Source organism: Passer montanus, unplaced genomic scaffold (genome assembly GCF_014805655.1).
Source record: "Passer montanus isolate IOZ18808 unplaced genomic scaffold, ASM1480565v1 scaffold11, whole genome shotgun sequence".
Classification (NCBI taxonomy): Eukaryota; Metazoa; Chordata; class Aves; order Passeriformes; family Passeridae; genus Passer; species Passer montanus.
Window position 1 is genome coordinate 20,525,200 of NW_024357613.1, and position 13,914 is coordinate 20,539,113.

Consider the following 13,914-nt stretch of genomic DNA (forward strand, 5'->3'; position numbering starts at 1 on the left):
CTCTAAAAAAAGTCTTTAAAGAGGTGACAGCTTTGTTCAGATCCCTCTTCCCTGAAGGCAGTTTCATAGGGTATCCCATGGACCCAAATACTGAAATCTAATCTAAACTGCTAATCAACTGAAAGTTTCCTTTCCTGAAATTCAAGGTCCTGACTACTCCACTGCTGCCCTATATCCCTCAAGATTGTTAATTACGTTAGAGCATAAGCACTGTAGCATAGGTTAATGCTTTCCCTAATTAGTTGATCAGTGTCACATTTGATTGGTTACAAATTGAGAGATCTAGGAATAAAGTAGGGAATTAATTATGGTAATGATTGTAAAGGCAGGCTCAAATGAATTTAGGGGAGAGGAGGAGACACATAGGTGAAAATTTGAGATCATCTCAGGGTGGCATATGAGAGTAAAGAACTAGGAGCACAAGAACTTCAGAGATAAACTCATGACAGTTTTTCAGGTTGAAGCTGGTGAAAGAGGTCTGGTAGCTGTCTGTGTAACAAAGAACATAATAAACTTTCAGAGCATGAAAGATAAAAAACATGTTTGTAGAAGGAAAGAAGAGATAGAAACATGAGTGTTTGAAGCCTTTGTAGTGACTAGAAGTGTATGTCCTTGGAGCTTTGTGGTGTGTGTTGGTGCCCTAAATTTCAAGCTGCATGTATTGAAAGCAAGCTCTTATTTCTCTACTTCAGATGATCCAATAGCCTCTAGCTTACAAGGAATAAATTTGTCACTGAGCACTGTGGTTTCTCAGGCTGTTAGTTGATTTGATTGAATGCACTAAACAGCATAAATCCTTACTGCAGAATGGCCCATTGTTGCATGTATTGTATGGCTAACAGGCTGACCTAAACTTCACGGAATGTTTTGCCATTTCTCATCAAAAATCTGTCAAAGAGGCAGTTGAATGATGGGCACACTGTAGCTGAGGGTTCAGTTTTGGATTCCTGTTGCTTTGACTGAACCACTGAGGAAAATGCAGTTCTGGTGCTTATTAAATATTGCAACTTTTTCTACAATACCACCTTTATCTGTGGCAAAAGTAAGTGCTCTGACTGATATCTTCTGAAATGTTTTTATACAGAAGACTAAAAAGACAGTTTTCTTGCATTTTTATGGTATAAAAAAGAGGTCTAAAAGAAAAAAAAAGGCTTATTCTACTCTGGAATATTCATCTACATTACTGCTTATCAAAGAAGATGCTGATTTGAAAGGGACCAACAAAGACCATCATATCCTGCTCCTGCCCCTGCACAGGACCATCCTCAAGAGTCACACCACGTGCTTTTGTCAAGCTTTGGCATTTTCCAGAGCTTCTAGCTGAGTTAGAATATGATTTTCTAATTGATAGACAGCCACTTTAGAACTCTTAAGGTTCAGGAGAGACTGCCTCTGCAGTTACCATGCTGAGAAAATGGTTTTGGCTTAGAGAGGTTCCTGCTAATATATACAAATTACTGGTAAAAAAGAGCAAGAAAAAAAGAAGGCAGACTCTACTCAGGGTTATCCAGTGACAGGAAAATATGTAGTGGACAGAAGGTAAACTACATTAAATTCCACATGAAGATAAAAAAAATGCTCCTTTTTTTAATGTGAATGTGGACAGGTGCTGGGATAGATTTTACAAAGAGGTTGTGGAGTCTCCATCTTTGAGATATTCAAAACCAGACTGGACACAGACCTGAGAGAATTCTCATTGTACCTATTTTGAGCAGGGGAGTCTAGATGAACCTCTGAAACTTTTTTCAAAATCAACAGTTCAGGTATTCCTAAAATTCTTCCCTGTTATTTAATTCCTTAAAACCTTTAATGTAGGATATAAGGCAGGTGACACGTATATATTTCACTGGAATGTGAAAAGTAGAAAGGGAGTTTTAAAGCAGGTGAGAACCAAATTTAATACTTAACTCATCATATGGAGACAGAGGAACTTGTTACATTAACACTACTTCTCTGAATACAATTCATGACTATAGCTTGCAGTTTTTAATTCTGACTTTAATGTTAATACAGACGGTAAAATATAAAACTATGAATTTGTGTATTTTCATTGCCCTCTCCCTTTGGTTATTTTTCTATAGAAAGCTTTTCAATTTGTGGAGAGATGTATGGAAAGTAAAGAGATAATACTTATGGAAGCTGATTCATATATATTGGAGCAATTCTACACATGTCACAATCTAAGCAGTTAATGGGGCTTATATTATTAAAATTTATAGTTTACATAAAAGAGTCATGACTTGATTTTCTAATATAAATGGGTGTATTTGGATTTGGTTATTGAAAAAAAAATACTGATGTTGGCAAGTTGGTAAAACAATGGAAAGAAATTCAGCTTTGACTATCTTTACATGGACTCTTAAAAGCCTGTATCAGCTTTTATATTCCCCTGAGAATTCTAGAAGTCATCTTGATTTTTGTAATGAAGTGCAAAAAAATTAGCCATTTTGAAAAAGTGTTTGAATTTTTGCCACTTGATCAGTTAATTTCCAAGAATAACAGATATAATAGCTTAATTTATAATTCACTTTTAATAGTCCTAGCACCTCCTTACCTTTTTTTAAATAACAGTTCTCATTAACACAAACTTTTGTCTTCAGTCTTAAAACTGGCCCTCCAGATGCTTCTATGTGGTCTTTTTTGTTTTTTTTTTCATATTTAATGAGGCTTCTAGTAACTCTTTTTAATAATCCAGAAAGGAGTACAAAAAGCTCTGTTATTAATTTTCCCCTTTTGCATTAATATTGACTGTTGTATCTCAGCTGGTGGCTGGCAGGAAGCCAGAGTAGGACTGGCTAGTTGTGCAGTGCAGATAACTGCTGTGTTTCAGTGACCCAGTGCTCCCTGTAGTCATGCAAAATAGTTTTGATAACTCAAAGGCAGTTATGAAACTCATTAGGGGAAAAAAGGGAATGAAATGTGTTTAATGTTTGCTCCTCTGCAGCTCAGTTATGTCCATAAAGTTGGACCAGGTCAGAAGTGAACCGTGTTCTCCTAATAGAGAGTGAAAGGCTTTCCACTTAATGAGCTTTTTAAGCTAAAAATGGAGCATAGCCAAGTGCTACATACCAATTTGTAGTAATGCATCAGTAGTAATTTATTCACAACTCCATAAAAGAAGCCGACAAAAAAAAGAGCAGCTGTAAAACAATTAACATCTGTTGGGTCAGAGTGTTCTCCTATGTTCACTATGAGACATTTGGAGATGCTTAATTTGTAAGAGTTTGATGCTTTTATATATTGACTACTTAAGGGAAAATTCAGTAAAGCACTGTTTGGGCATGCAGTGTTATTCAGTAGATGTTGCTTCTGGATAATAAATGCATTCTGCCATGTACAGAAAAAGCAGGCATATTTGTTGTGCATAAGCAGAGAATAAAACAAAAAATATTTTAACCATATTTCTAAAAGTATGTTTTAAGTACTGTAAATTATGAGACCTGAAATGTGATTTTTGTCAGTTAATAAAGAATGTCTGAATGCTTGTTGACAATAAAGACTGTTCATTTTTAACATGAGAAAAATAGCCTGATTTTTGAATCCTTAATGCTAAAATCTCAGGCCTTTAAAAGTATAAATAAAATTCCTTTGTAATATCCATTTCTTTTTATGTGACATGGTAATTGTATCCCACAACCAAATAACACAGAACAGAAAAAATCTGAAAGGAAAGAAGGTTTGGGTGAAATTTGCCACTCATGTGTCAAGAAATACCTGTGCCTTACAGAACAGAACTACATAACAGATTCTCCATTAAACGAGCCGTTTTTTAAGACAATTTTTGTTATAAAATTATAACTATGAAGATATATTTGAATGTTTTAATACCTGAAATCAATATTGATCAAAGCAGACAAGAGCTGGAATAGTTAATCTTTCATATTGTCTCTTGTCCTGCCAAATAGCTGCAAAAATAAAATTAAATTCAATTTTATTTACAGTGAAAGTAACAAGAATGTATGACTTTTAAAGTACATAGAAGCCTCTTTTATTGCAGCTAGTGAAGAAATTTGGTTCTGCAAGCTTTGAAAACATTCACAAATTGTTTTCTTTGAATTTACAAAACCACATACGTATATCGTGAATAAAAAAAGTTATTTATCTAATTCATGAAGATAGGTTCCTTACAATCAGATGTAATTTAGATTATGGTTGAAGTTTTCTCTTCTGTGTTATCACTAACAGATCGTCACAAAAGCATTCAAAAAAGAGGAAGAACAAAATGAAATTAGGATCCTTCATGATTCCTACTTTCTTAAGTGTACTAGAGATGCTCCTTTATGCACTTTACACCAAACATTGAAGTACTTACTAGTTTCACACATATGAAAAGATGTCCTTCTAATTCTTAACATTTTGAAAATTTATTTTTTATATTTGATAATTTGTGTTCTTGTTTAATCTTAAAAGTTATCTAGACAAGATTCTTTCTGCATTTCCTAAACCAGATGGTTCTCCAAGTGATACTGTGACTTAGGATAAGTCATTTTGCTTTTACTCAGATAAATTCTGGGACGATAACCTGAATATAACTTTTATTCATAATGCATTCTCATACAATTACCAGGAAAACAAAAGCTAGTGGCAGAAACGTATTATTGATTTTGTTTAAATTTTTTTTTTTTGTTATTTTTAAAAGAAAAAGGTTTGAAAGTGATTTGGCCAAGCTATTAATTTTTATTTTTGCCATGTCAGTGCACTATCTCTCTTTTCTTTTTTTATTCCCCCTTGCAGATGCACATGTACAGCAGGGTGGACAGGGCCAGACTGCAGTGAAGATATAAATGAATGTGAATCTGAACCATGCTTGAATGGAGCCACCTGTTTTGAATCTGTGAAGCCGGGGCAGTTTGTGTGCATTTGTCCTCCATTTTATACTGGTGACTTCTGCCACCAGCGCTTCAGCCCCTGTGAGCTGCCTTACAATCCATGTATAAACAATTCAACCTGCTTGGCACAAGTAGACGGAAATCCAATGTGCATTTGCAAAACAGGTGAGAAGTGGAATAGCTAATTTCTTCCATTTTCTGTTGTGCTCTGGAAAATTGCAAATATATGTTGAATTTGTCGCTATCTTTAATGTAACTAGAAAAAAATGTGTTTCAAACAACATAAAACCATTTTGAATTGCAGCAGGTCTATCAGTTGTGTTAAAAGAGTGGAAAGACAGCTGTCAGTTTACTTATTATTAATTTCTTATTTTACAATACTTATTAAATCTGTGGTGGCTTAGATTCAGCACTGACAATCAGTCTTTTTCAGTCAATTGTTACAATGACATAGAGATAGACATGCACCTGGCCAGCAAAGACAAACTAAATTTACAAAACAGACAGGCGGATTTAGAAAAAATGTATGCAGATTGGTGAAAGTACAAAAATTGGAGCAAGTTGGAAATGGTTTCTTTTCCTGCTGGGCTGTCAGGAAGGCCTGGCACATCAGGGAAGTAATCTTCCCTTGCTTAATGGGTATAGTGGGTTTCTCCCTGTATGTACAATGAACCAGATCACAGCAGGTGCTGACAGCTTCCCTGGGCCATGGCTTAAAAGACACAATCTCACCCTCAATGTACCAGAACTGCTAAGGTGGAACAGAGCAACAGCTTAACTGTGCAGAACATTGCTATACACTTCCATGTAGGCATTGAAGAATACATTAACTAATCAACAACTGTACTGAAAAGTTAGAAAATTTAAGTAGCGGGGAAGTACAATTACTGAAACTGGAGCAGGATTTTGAGGTCTTCACTGTTATGCCTATAAAGATAGGGGTCTCTTAGGGACAAAGGCTAGAAGATAACTGCAGTGTTACATGACAATACTATTAGTTTTTGTTTATTAAGCTACAAAGATATGGATATAGTATCTAGGAATGAGAAGCATATAATACATTGGGGTTTTTACTATGAAGGTAAAATTACTACAGACTACTGAGGTAAAAAACACAAAAATCACTGGGGAGCTATGCAAGTTGCTTAGTGAAGCATCTTTAAGAAAGCACTGTTTTTCAAAAACATTGGTAGATTAATCCAAGACACTTAATTTAGTAGTAAATGGCACGTAGATTAAACTTCCCACTAGCTAACAGTCTGGTCATTAGAAAGTTTGAGTGTGGTACAGCAGGAATCACAAAATGTAGAAATGCTTACCAAATTTTAACATCTATAGAACACTATATCTGAAATAGGTACAACAGGACCATAAATTATGCCACTACCAGTGGTACATATTTAGAAGAAAAAGAGAATATGTGCTGGCTAGGTCAGAGAAGATAATAGATAGAATATGAATTGGGCAGCATCAAAGTTGATGTAAGATGTTAGTTTAGGACAGAATTACCACAGGAAATTGGTAGGAAGGTGATGGAGTCAAGATTAGCTGTAGTATAAAACAAAGTTGCATCAGCAACTCTAGCTGTCTGATTTTTCTATAACAAGTTCTAAAATTCTATAAATACTGTTAAAGTAAAACTTCCTCTTGAACTGTTTGCCCTAGATACAGAGGTTTTCTTCCTTCAGAGGTAGATGATAATATTTGTGTAACAAAACTGATCTCTCATATCATAGATCATAGAACAGTATTACACCATGTCTTTAAGTCAAATTGTCCACAGAAGCAGGTTAAACAGTTTAAAAGGTTATGATCTCTACAATTGCATGATGGTATATTCAAGTTTGCAAAAAATATTGTAGAGAGGGCCATTATTGCAAAAGTTTATGAATCACTGGTTTTGAACAAATTTCCCAAGAGGTGTAGAGAAAACCCCTCTTAAATACTTTGCCAGTAATTGATAAGCAAGGGTTTGAGCAAGACAATTGGGAGGACATGTGGGTTTAATCACATAGCTAGCACTGAATCTCCTTAAATAATACACGCTAAATGAAAAGAAAACAGGAGGAATGGAAAACTTAGGGCAAATAGCAGAATTTTTATTGCCTAATTTATCAACATGCCTTTCCAGTATTAGAGAACTCCATTCTTAGAATTAATCTTAATAGAAGTGAAAATTTAGTGTAACAGTAAAGCAAGGCAGGAGATGTAAGCAAGACTATATAATTTAAATAATGTTGAAATATTTGTAGCTGAGTCTTGGCCAGTATTCGTAAATTCCATAAAAGGTCTACATGAGAAATATCCAAAGAGCAATTTAACTGCATATATAAGTAAAATAGAGGGTAAATAAACAAGAGTCTAGGCATTAGACCATGCTCTTCTAGATAATGCAAGCACAAAACTGTTAGTTTTTTAGAGGCAACACAAAAGAGAGATTGGACAGTTTGGTAAAAATAGTGATGCATTCTGAGAAGATTTGTGTCCCAAGACAAAAACAAAAATTACTGAAAAAATGTATTCAGAATGAAGGAAAACTATGAGAGGGCATACAACTACTGAGTGCAAGATCAGCTCTCTGGCTGGAACTGATGAAGAACAAGTTTAATTAATAATTAAATGGGAGATAAAATATAACTATTTTAAGAAGGTGTGCAACCTGTGTAATTATAAGCATATAAATATTGCAGAGAATAACAAGATAAAAAATAATTTACAACCATAAACTATGGGTCAGAAAATATCTAGTGTTTTCTAATAAGAATTTTTAACTGCGATTTACTCTTTTGTGAGAATTATTGGTACATATTGGTATAGTAGCAAGGCAAGCTAGTAGGAAAGGCAGATAGAGTTGCTGCCGACATAAAGAGAGGAAGAGAAGGGCAAGATCACTGAATTAAAATGGTTCCTAGAATTCCTGCTTCTTAGAAGGTAGAAATGAATGTCTGTTTAAAATTAGATATAGAACTTCCTTCATTGGTCCAAGTAATACAGATGGGATAACCTCAGGATGTTCGTGCAGCCTCCTTATTACAATGGAAACAATTTTCCATAAACACGTTGGATTGTGATAGAAAAATTATCAGGAAATGCTATGTATTATCCATTAGGTATTGCATACATATAGAGAGAGTTCATATCAAAGCTTTACCTGCTCTTTTCAGAAATATAGATTATTTGGCCAGCATTTGTGTTAACTCAGTAACATCTTAATGATATATGGTAGAAGGGAGATTGAACCAATATAATAATGTGTGTATTGTTGAAAGAACTTTCAACAGAAATATCTGGATTGTGGATGTCCACAGTATTACATTAAGAAAGTATTATTTTCTGATGTACTTTATTTCACACAAAAGCACACATACAAAGTCAAATGGCTAATTCTGTAGAAATGTTTATGTCACTCTGCCAACTATTTAGCCAGCTTAGGAAAATCTTTCAGGTGGTAGGCAGGTTGAATTCTTGACCAGTTGCCTCTTGTAGTTTTATTATTTCTGTAAAGTGGTTGTGGTTTTGTTTTTGGTTTTGGGTGGGTTTTTTTTGTATTTTTTTTGTTTTGTTTTTTGTAATTTTTTTTAAAATTACATAGCTTTTGGAAGCACACAGTTTTAGAGAATAGTAGAAAGAACAGAGTAGCCACAGATGTCATTACAGAACACAAGTACACAAAAGCTTTGTCATCTTATTTATGCTCATTGCAGCTTTAAAGATATAAAGCTAGAAACTGAGAAATTGAAAAACTGGTTTATGCATGGGGCTTAAGGTCAAAGCCATCAGTTTTAGGGTGTGGTGAAATTATGTGTATTGTTCCAGGGAAATCTATGAAAAGGACTCCTCTCTAAGGAGAAACAATAGCAACGGTTTTTACTGGAATTATGCATTCTGTTTTTTCTTTTCCCTTTCTAAAAGCAATACATCCTTGATGCTTCAAGGTAATTTCTGAAGTCCTTGTTTTAAACAGATTTTCTCTGAACTTTTTCACCTCTTTTATCAGTCTCCTGTCAGTAGCTTTCCCATGACACCTACTCTTTGTTCTAGTTGCTAGTGATCATTTTTATTTTTCTATAGCATCTTATACCTAGAAATTTGAACGGAGGCAAAATATTTTTCAGCCAATGCCTAAAACAAGGCTAAGTGAAAATTATCATAATGTACAAAATTTATAATATCAAGCAGAAATAATAAACAGATTATGAAAACCAAGTTGTTTAAATTGGAGTTTGCCATTGTCAGATTTCTGAGTCTTTCAGTGCCAATTTCTTTTTCAGACACACGCATACATAATTTACAGGGGGAAATAGCCTTTTTACAGTGCCTAACATTTTACGCACCTCTGATTTTGATTCATGTATCTACTTATGTTATACTGAGCAGTCTAAGCACCTGAACTAATGATTATGGGACTGCTAGGATATCTCTGCTGTTTGCAAACATTGGTTCATAAATACTTCATGGTAAGGAGAGAAACATCCATGGCACTGTTCTGATGAGTGAAACAATAGAGAGCTTAGAGCAAAAGAATCCTCTGTTACTTCCAGAGGTCAATTCTGTAATATTTCTCTGCAATGGAATAAGAAGATGGAAATGAGCATAACTGTGGCAGCCACTATTTAGCTTCTATATTCCGCATATTCCATCACTTTGCAACTCCCAGAAGCCCCATAGACAGAGTTGAAAAATGCAGTATTTTCTCTATTTCAGAGAAGCAGAAGTAAAAACAGTATCTGTCTCATCTTAAGTAACAGCTTTCCAGATGTTCCTAGACCTCATATCATTAATTTTCATGCCACCTGAACAATTAAAAATAGACAGAAATAAGAGTTTATTTTATAACACAAGTAACTGTAGTTATTTTCAGTTGTTTTTTATCTCTCTTAATTTCTGAAAGTCTTGATTGTGTTATGTTACTACAAAATTTAACCTACTGAGATACTTTCTCAAATATATCTATATGTAGTCAATACATTCACAAATAAATGTTTTAAACTATTTGTGATAGCATTATAAAGCTAAAATATATCTATATATCTGTGAGTTATTTATAATGTTATATTGGTTTACCTTTAGTGTGTCCTTTTCATTAAAGTTCCATTTTCCCTGCCCGTTGACAGCATTCCACTCAGTAATCAAACTTAGTTTTAGAAATTTCAAACATTACAAATGAAAGAGAAACTACATGTGAGGAAGTTGACTACAAATAGTCCTGTGAGTTCTAGTGTTTACTTTCCCTGTGCCCTCCAATTTCTTAATTAAACCAGAGAAATGTATTGTCTGTCATCTTTTCTGCTCTTACTCTCTGGCACTGAATGGCACGTATCAAACACCTACTGAATATTTTGTGTCAGTGACTTGTGCCGACTCACATAACCAGGCCTAGTACTTAACTTGGTCTGTGGTGTACTAGTTTATAGTTATTTTATCTTTCTTTTTTCCTTAATCAAGGTACAGGCAGGAATAGATGAAGGTTCAGCAGCATTAAGATGCAGATTATTCATGCCACAGATAAGAAAAGTATGGGTGGTTCTCTCTGGCTTAGGCTCATTTGCACATAATAAACTAAGCCATCCAGAATACAATTTTTTTTCGGTGCTGAGGGATATATTTCAAAACAGTATACTGAGACAGAATTTTTTTCGCTACTATGACAATTCTTTTACAGTTTTTTGGGGGAATTGATGTTTTTTGGGGTTTTTTTTACTGGTTTGTTTTGGACTTTTTTGTTTACATTTGGTTTTGGTTTTGTTTTCACTTTTTTTTTTTTTTGTTGTTAGGTTTTAATTTTGTGAAACATATGAGTAGAAAATAAATGAGAGTATCCTTTCATGCTCAATTTCTGAAAAAAAATCATAACAGCATAAATGACTATAATTTAAAGGCTAGTTTGAGGAATGTTCCAGGCTTTATTTTCCCAGTTTTATAGTAACATTGTTGTGAAACTTTCACAAATATTAAGAGCTCATTTCAGTCAGGCCCGAAAGTTATTGAATAGAAATAATCCTAATAAGAAAAAAATATCGACTGCTTTGATGTGGGCTCATGTTTAGATCATATATGGAGTACCAGCAGAGATTTCTTTCTACAGCTTTCTCTGCAACTCTGACCCAGACACTTATTCTTCCAGACAAGATTTTCTCTAGATAAAAATAAACCATACTATTCTAACAGTGGTCTTTCATTATTTCCTCACCTTCATTAAGTACTTTGAAAACCACAAATACAAAACATAACAAAAAATATTATGCTTATTCAAGTATCTAGAATACTACAGTTAACAATTTTTGCTTATTGTTTTAATAAAGAATCCAGTAGAAACTTTTCCATATTTATAGCAATATATACTGAATTTCAATAGCTAAATTTAAAGTTGTTTCAATTTAATTTTTTAATCTCAGTGATGTTCAAAATCACTTTGGTGAACTCTATTAATGGTCTTTAGGCAACCTGCAATCAGCACTCACATATTAGTCATACAATGCAAATAGTTTGCTCATTGCAATGGTTTCATTTCTCCATCAATTGTAAACAAATATATCGAATTTGTGCAAAATTCAACTGAGTAGCTATAGTTTCTCCACAGTATGTATAGAATTTCACCACTAGTATGCATTTAGGAGAACACCAATTGCTGTCTAAGAGCAAAAATAGGGAGGGTTCATGTATCACTTAAAAGTGTCATATTTCATTTTAGGACATATTCTGGAACACTTACACAGGCAAACGTAATGTATTATGCAAGTGATGTACTCTGCAGATAAGACCTTAATCACAATTTGTCTTCATTTAAAAATAAAACCAGTTGAGTTTTTTTCTCAGCTACTGACTGCTTTGAATAGTGCAGTCCTCTAACTTTCACTACTCTCTAATGTATTAATTACTGAATTAGCTTTTCATTTCTGATTTTGTACCACACTCTACAAAGAAGCTTTTCTGTCCTTTAAAATGGGTTGCATTTCCCCAGTATATTTATTCAGATGCTCTATCCAAATCTTTTCTCACTGATTCATTAAACTATGTTGAGACCTCATATACTGTCTGGAAATTAACTTGCTGAAGCTAAGGAATAAAAATAGTTGGAGAAAGCTCTTTCAGGGTTACTTCTACTTGTGGTTCTGATTTTAGGGTCAGTGAGCAGTAAGGGCTCTCCTTCAGAAGTAATTGTCAGCCACAAGTCTGAATGAGGCAGGCAGGACACCACTGGTGGCTGTGTCCAGGAACAGCAGAGGGGGCCAGTCATGGCGACAGGGAATTGGGTAGATCCAAGGTCAAGCCAGGGAACCTGCCTGTAGGCCAAAGTCAGCATACTACACAGCTAGGCATTGGCCATGGCTGCAACACAGCTCAGTCAGATACCAAGGGCAAAGAGCTGCAGCTTAAATTCCCCAAAGAAAGCAGGTAGCCATTGCTGATGCTTCTTTCAGGCTTTTCTTAAACAGCTTTGAGTGCAGCTGAGGTTTCCCAGGCTGCCACTTTCATTGTCTGAGTTAGTCGTGGGCTCGGTTAGCCAAATGTCCACAAGAATCTGTGACCCTTTTATTCACATGAAGTAGTTGAGTTCATTCATTCACTGTTAATTAAATCTGTGTTGCAGGATTTGAGGGCACTTACTGCGAAGTTAACAGTGATGAGTGCATCTCCCATCCATGCCAGAATGGAGGTCTTTGTGTGGATGGGGTCAACCACTACAGGTCAGGAAAATTACTTCAGTGACAGATATGATACATGGATTTTTATCATCTATCTTTTCCTTTTGTACTCTGAATGTCTAATGTTTCCTGACTTTCAGTGAAGGGGGCGGGGTTTGTAATGTGTTTGACAGTTACATTATAATCTAAATCTTCTTGTGTGCAAAAAGTAATACATATACACAAATATGACCCCAAGAATTTATTGCACAGTGAATTAAAATCATAAGGATCTAATTTTAAAAAACGGAGTTGTTGTTAGTCCAGTTACAATAGTACAAACAATCTGAGTGGAAAACAATACAAAAACTTTATGAATGATATAGTTATAGGTGTAATATAATAAATCTTGCAATTATGTATCTTTGATTATGATTACCCTCACAGTGTCTGTGTGCATCCTGTGATCAGTGATTTTGTTCTTCTTCAAGAACTGGCAGTCTTACTGCAGGTCATTGGCATCTGGAAGTCTTTGTCAGGAGAACTATGATATTCACATTGGGGTTTTTCTCATCTTAAGTCTCAGACCTCCTTGGAGCCTCTCACTCACCAGCACCCCCAAGTCCTTTTCAGCAGGGCTACTCTCAATCTGTTCGTCGCCCTGCCTGTGTTGATATCAGGGTTGCTTTGACTCAGCTGCAGCACCACACACTTGGTCTTGTTAAATTTCATGTAATTCCCAAGGGCCCACTTCTCAAGGTTGTCTAGGTCCCTCTGGATGTCATCCCATCCTTCAGGAGTGGAACACAAATGGCTGTTATTCGTAACACCATGGTCATCTTGGTGTCTCATGCCCTCACCATAGATGCTATTCCAGAGCTGAAGCTATAGCATGAGAGGCATCAGTCAGTTGACTTCAGGGCAGGTGTCAAAACAAGTGAAAAGCAGCTCAGGCCAAAGCAAGTTCTAAACCCTTGCACAGTGGGGTCAGCACAAAGCCTGTGGCCATTGGCTAATGATAACTACAGGCCAGGCTTCAGACACTCTACTTAGTTGTGCTTGTTAAAATACTGCCCTTTGCAGTTACCAGTAAAAAGTAAACATGATTTTGGTGCTATTTAATTAATATCTCTCAACATCTGCCATATTTTTCCAGAATCTGTAATGATCTAAAAAGTAAGTAGTGACATCCTTTTTGCTAGGTGCTCCTGCCAACACGGCTTTACTGGGACCCTATGTGAAGTGGAGATTAATGAATGCTTATCAAGACCGTGCAAGAACAATGGAACTTGCCTGGATCTCATAAACAGGTTAGTTACTACTAAATTACAAGTTTCCTTGATTTCCTTGTGTTAATTCTGGGTTTGGATGGGACCTTCACCATACAACAAGTTAAAATGGAGTAAGCAAATTCTACTAACTCTTTTTTTTTTTCTTATATGACCTTAAAGAAAGATAGA

The 13,914-nt window shown here is 35.2% G+C and overlaps 1 protein-coding gene across 1 annotated transcript in view; it reads left to right on the forward strand.

The window, feature by feature from the left end:
- The window catches only part of EYS (eyes shut homolog), a 708,088-nt gene that overhangs the window by 271,937 nt on the left and 422,237 nt on the right, over nucleotides 1-13,914 (forward strand). Inside the window, exons 21-23 of the mRNA XM_039729652.1 lie at nucleotides 4,735-4,994; nucleotides 12,421-12,517; nucleotides 13,657-13,764. Of these exons, the coding sequence (XP_039585586.1) occupies nucleotides 4,735-4,994; nucleotides 12,421-12,517; nucleotides 13,657-13,764 (465 nt within the window). The remainder of the gene's footprint in view (nucleotides 1-4,734; nucleotides 4,995-12,420; nucleotides 12,518-13,656; nucleotides 13,765-13,914) is intronic.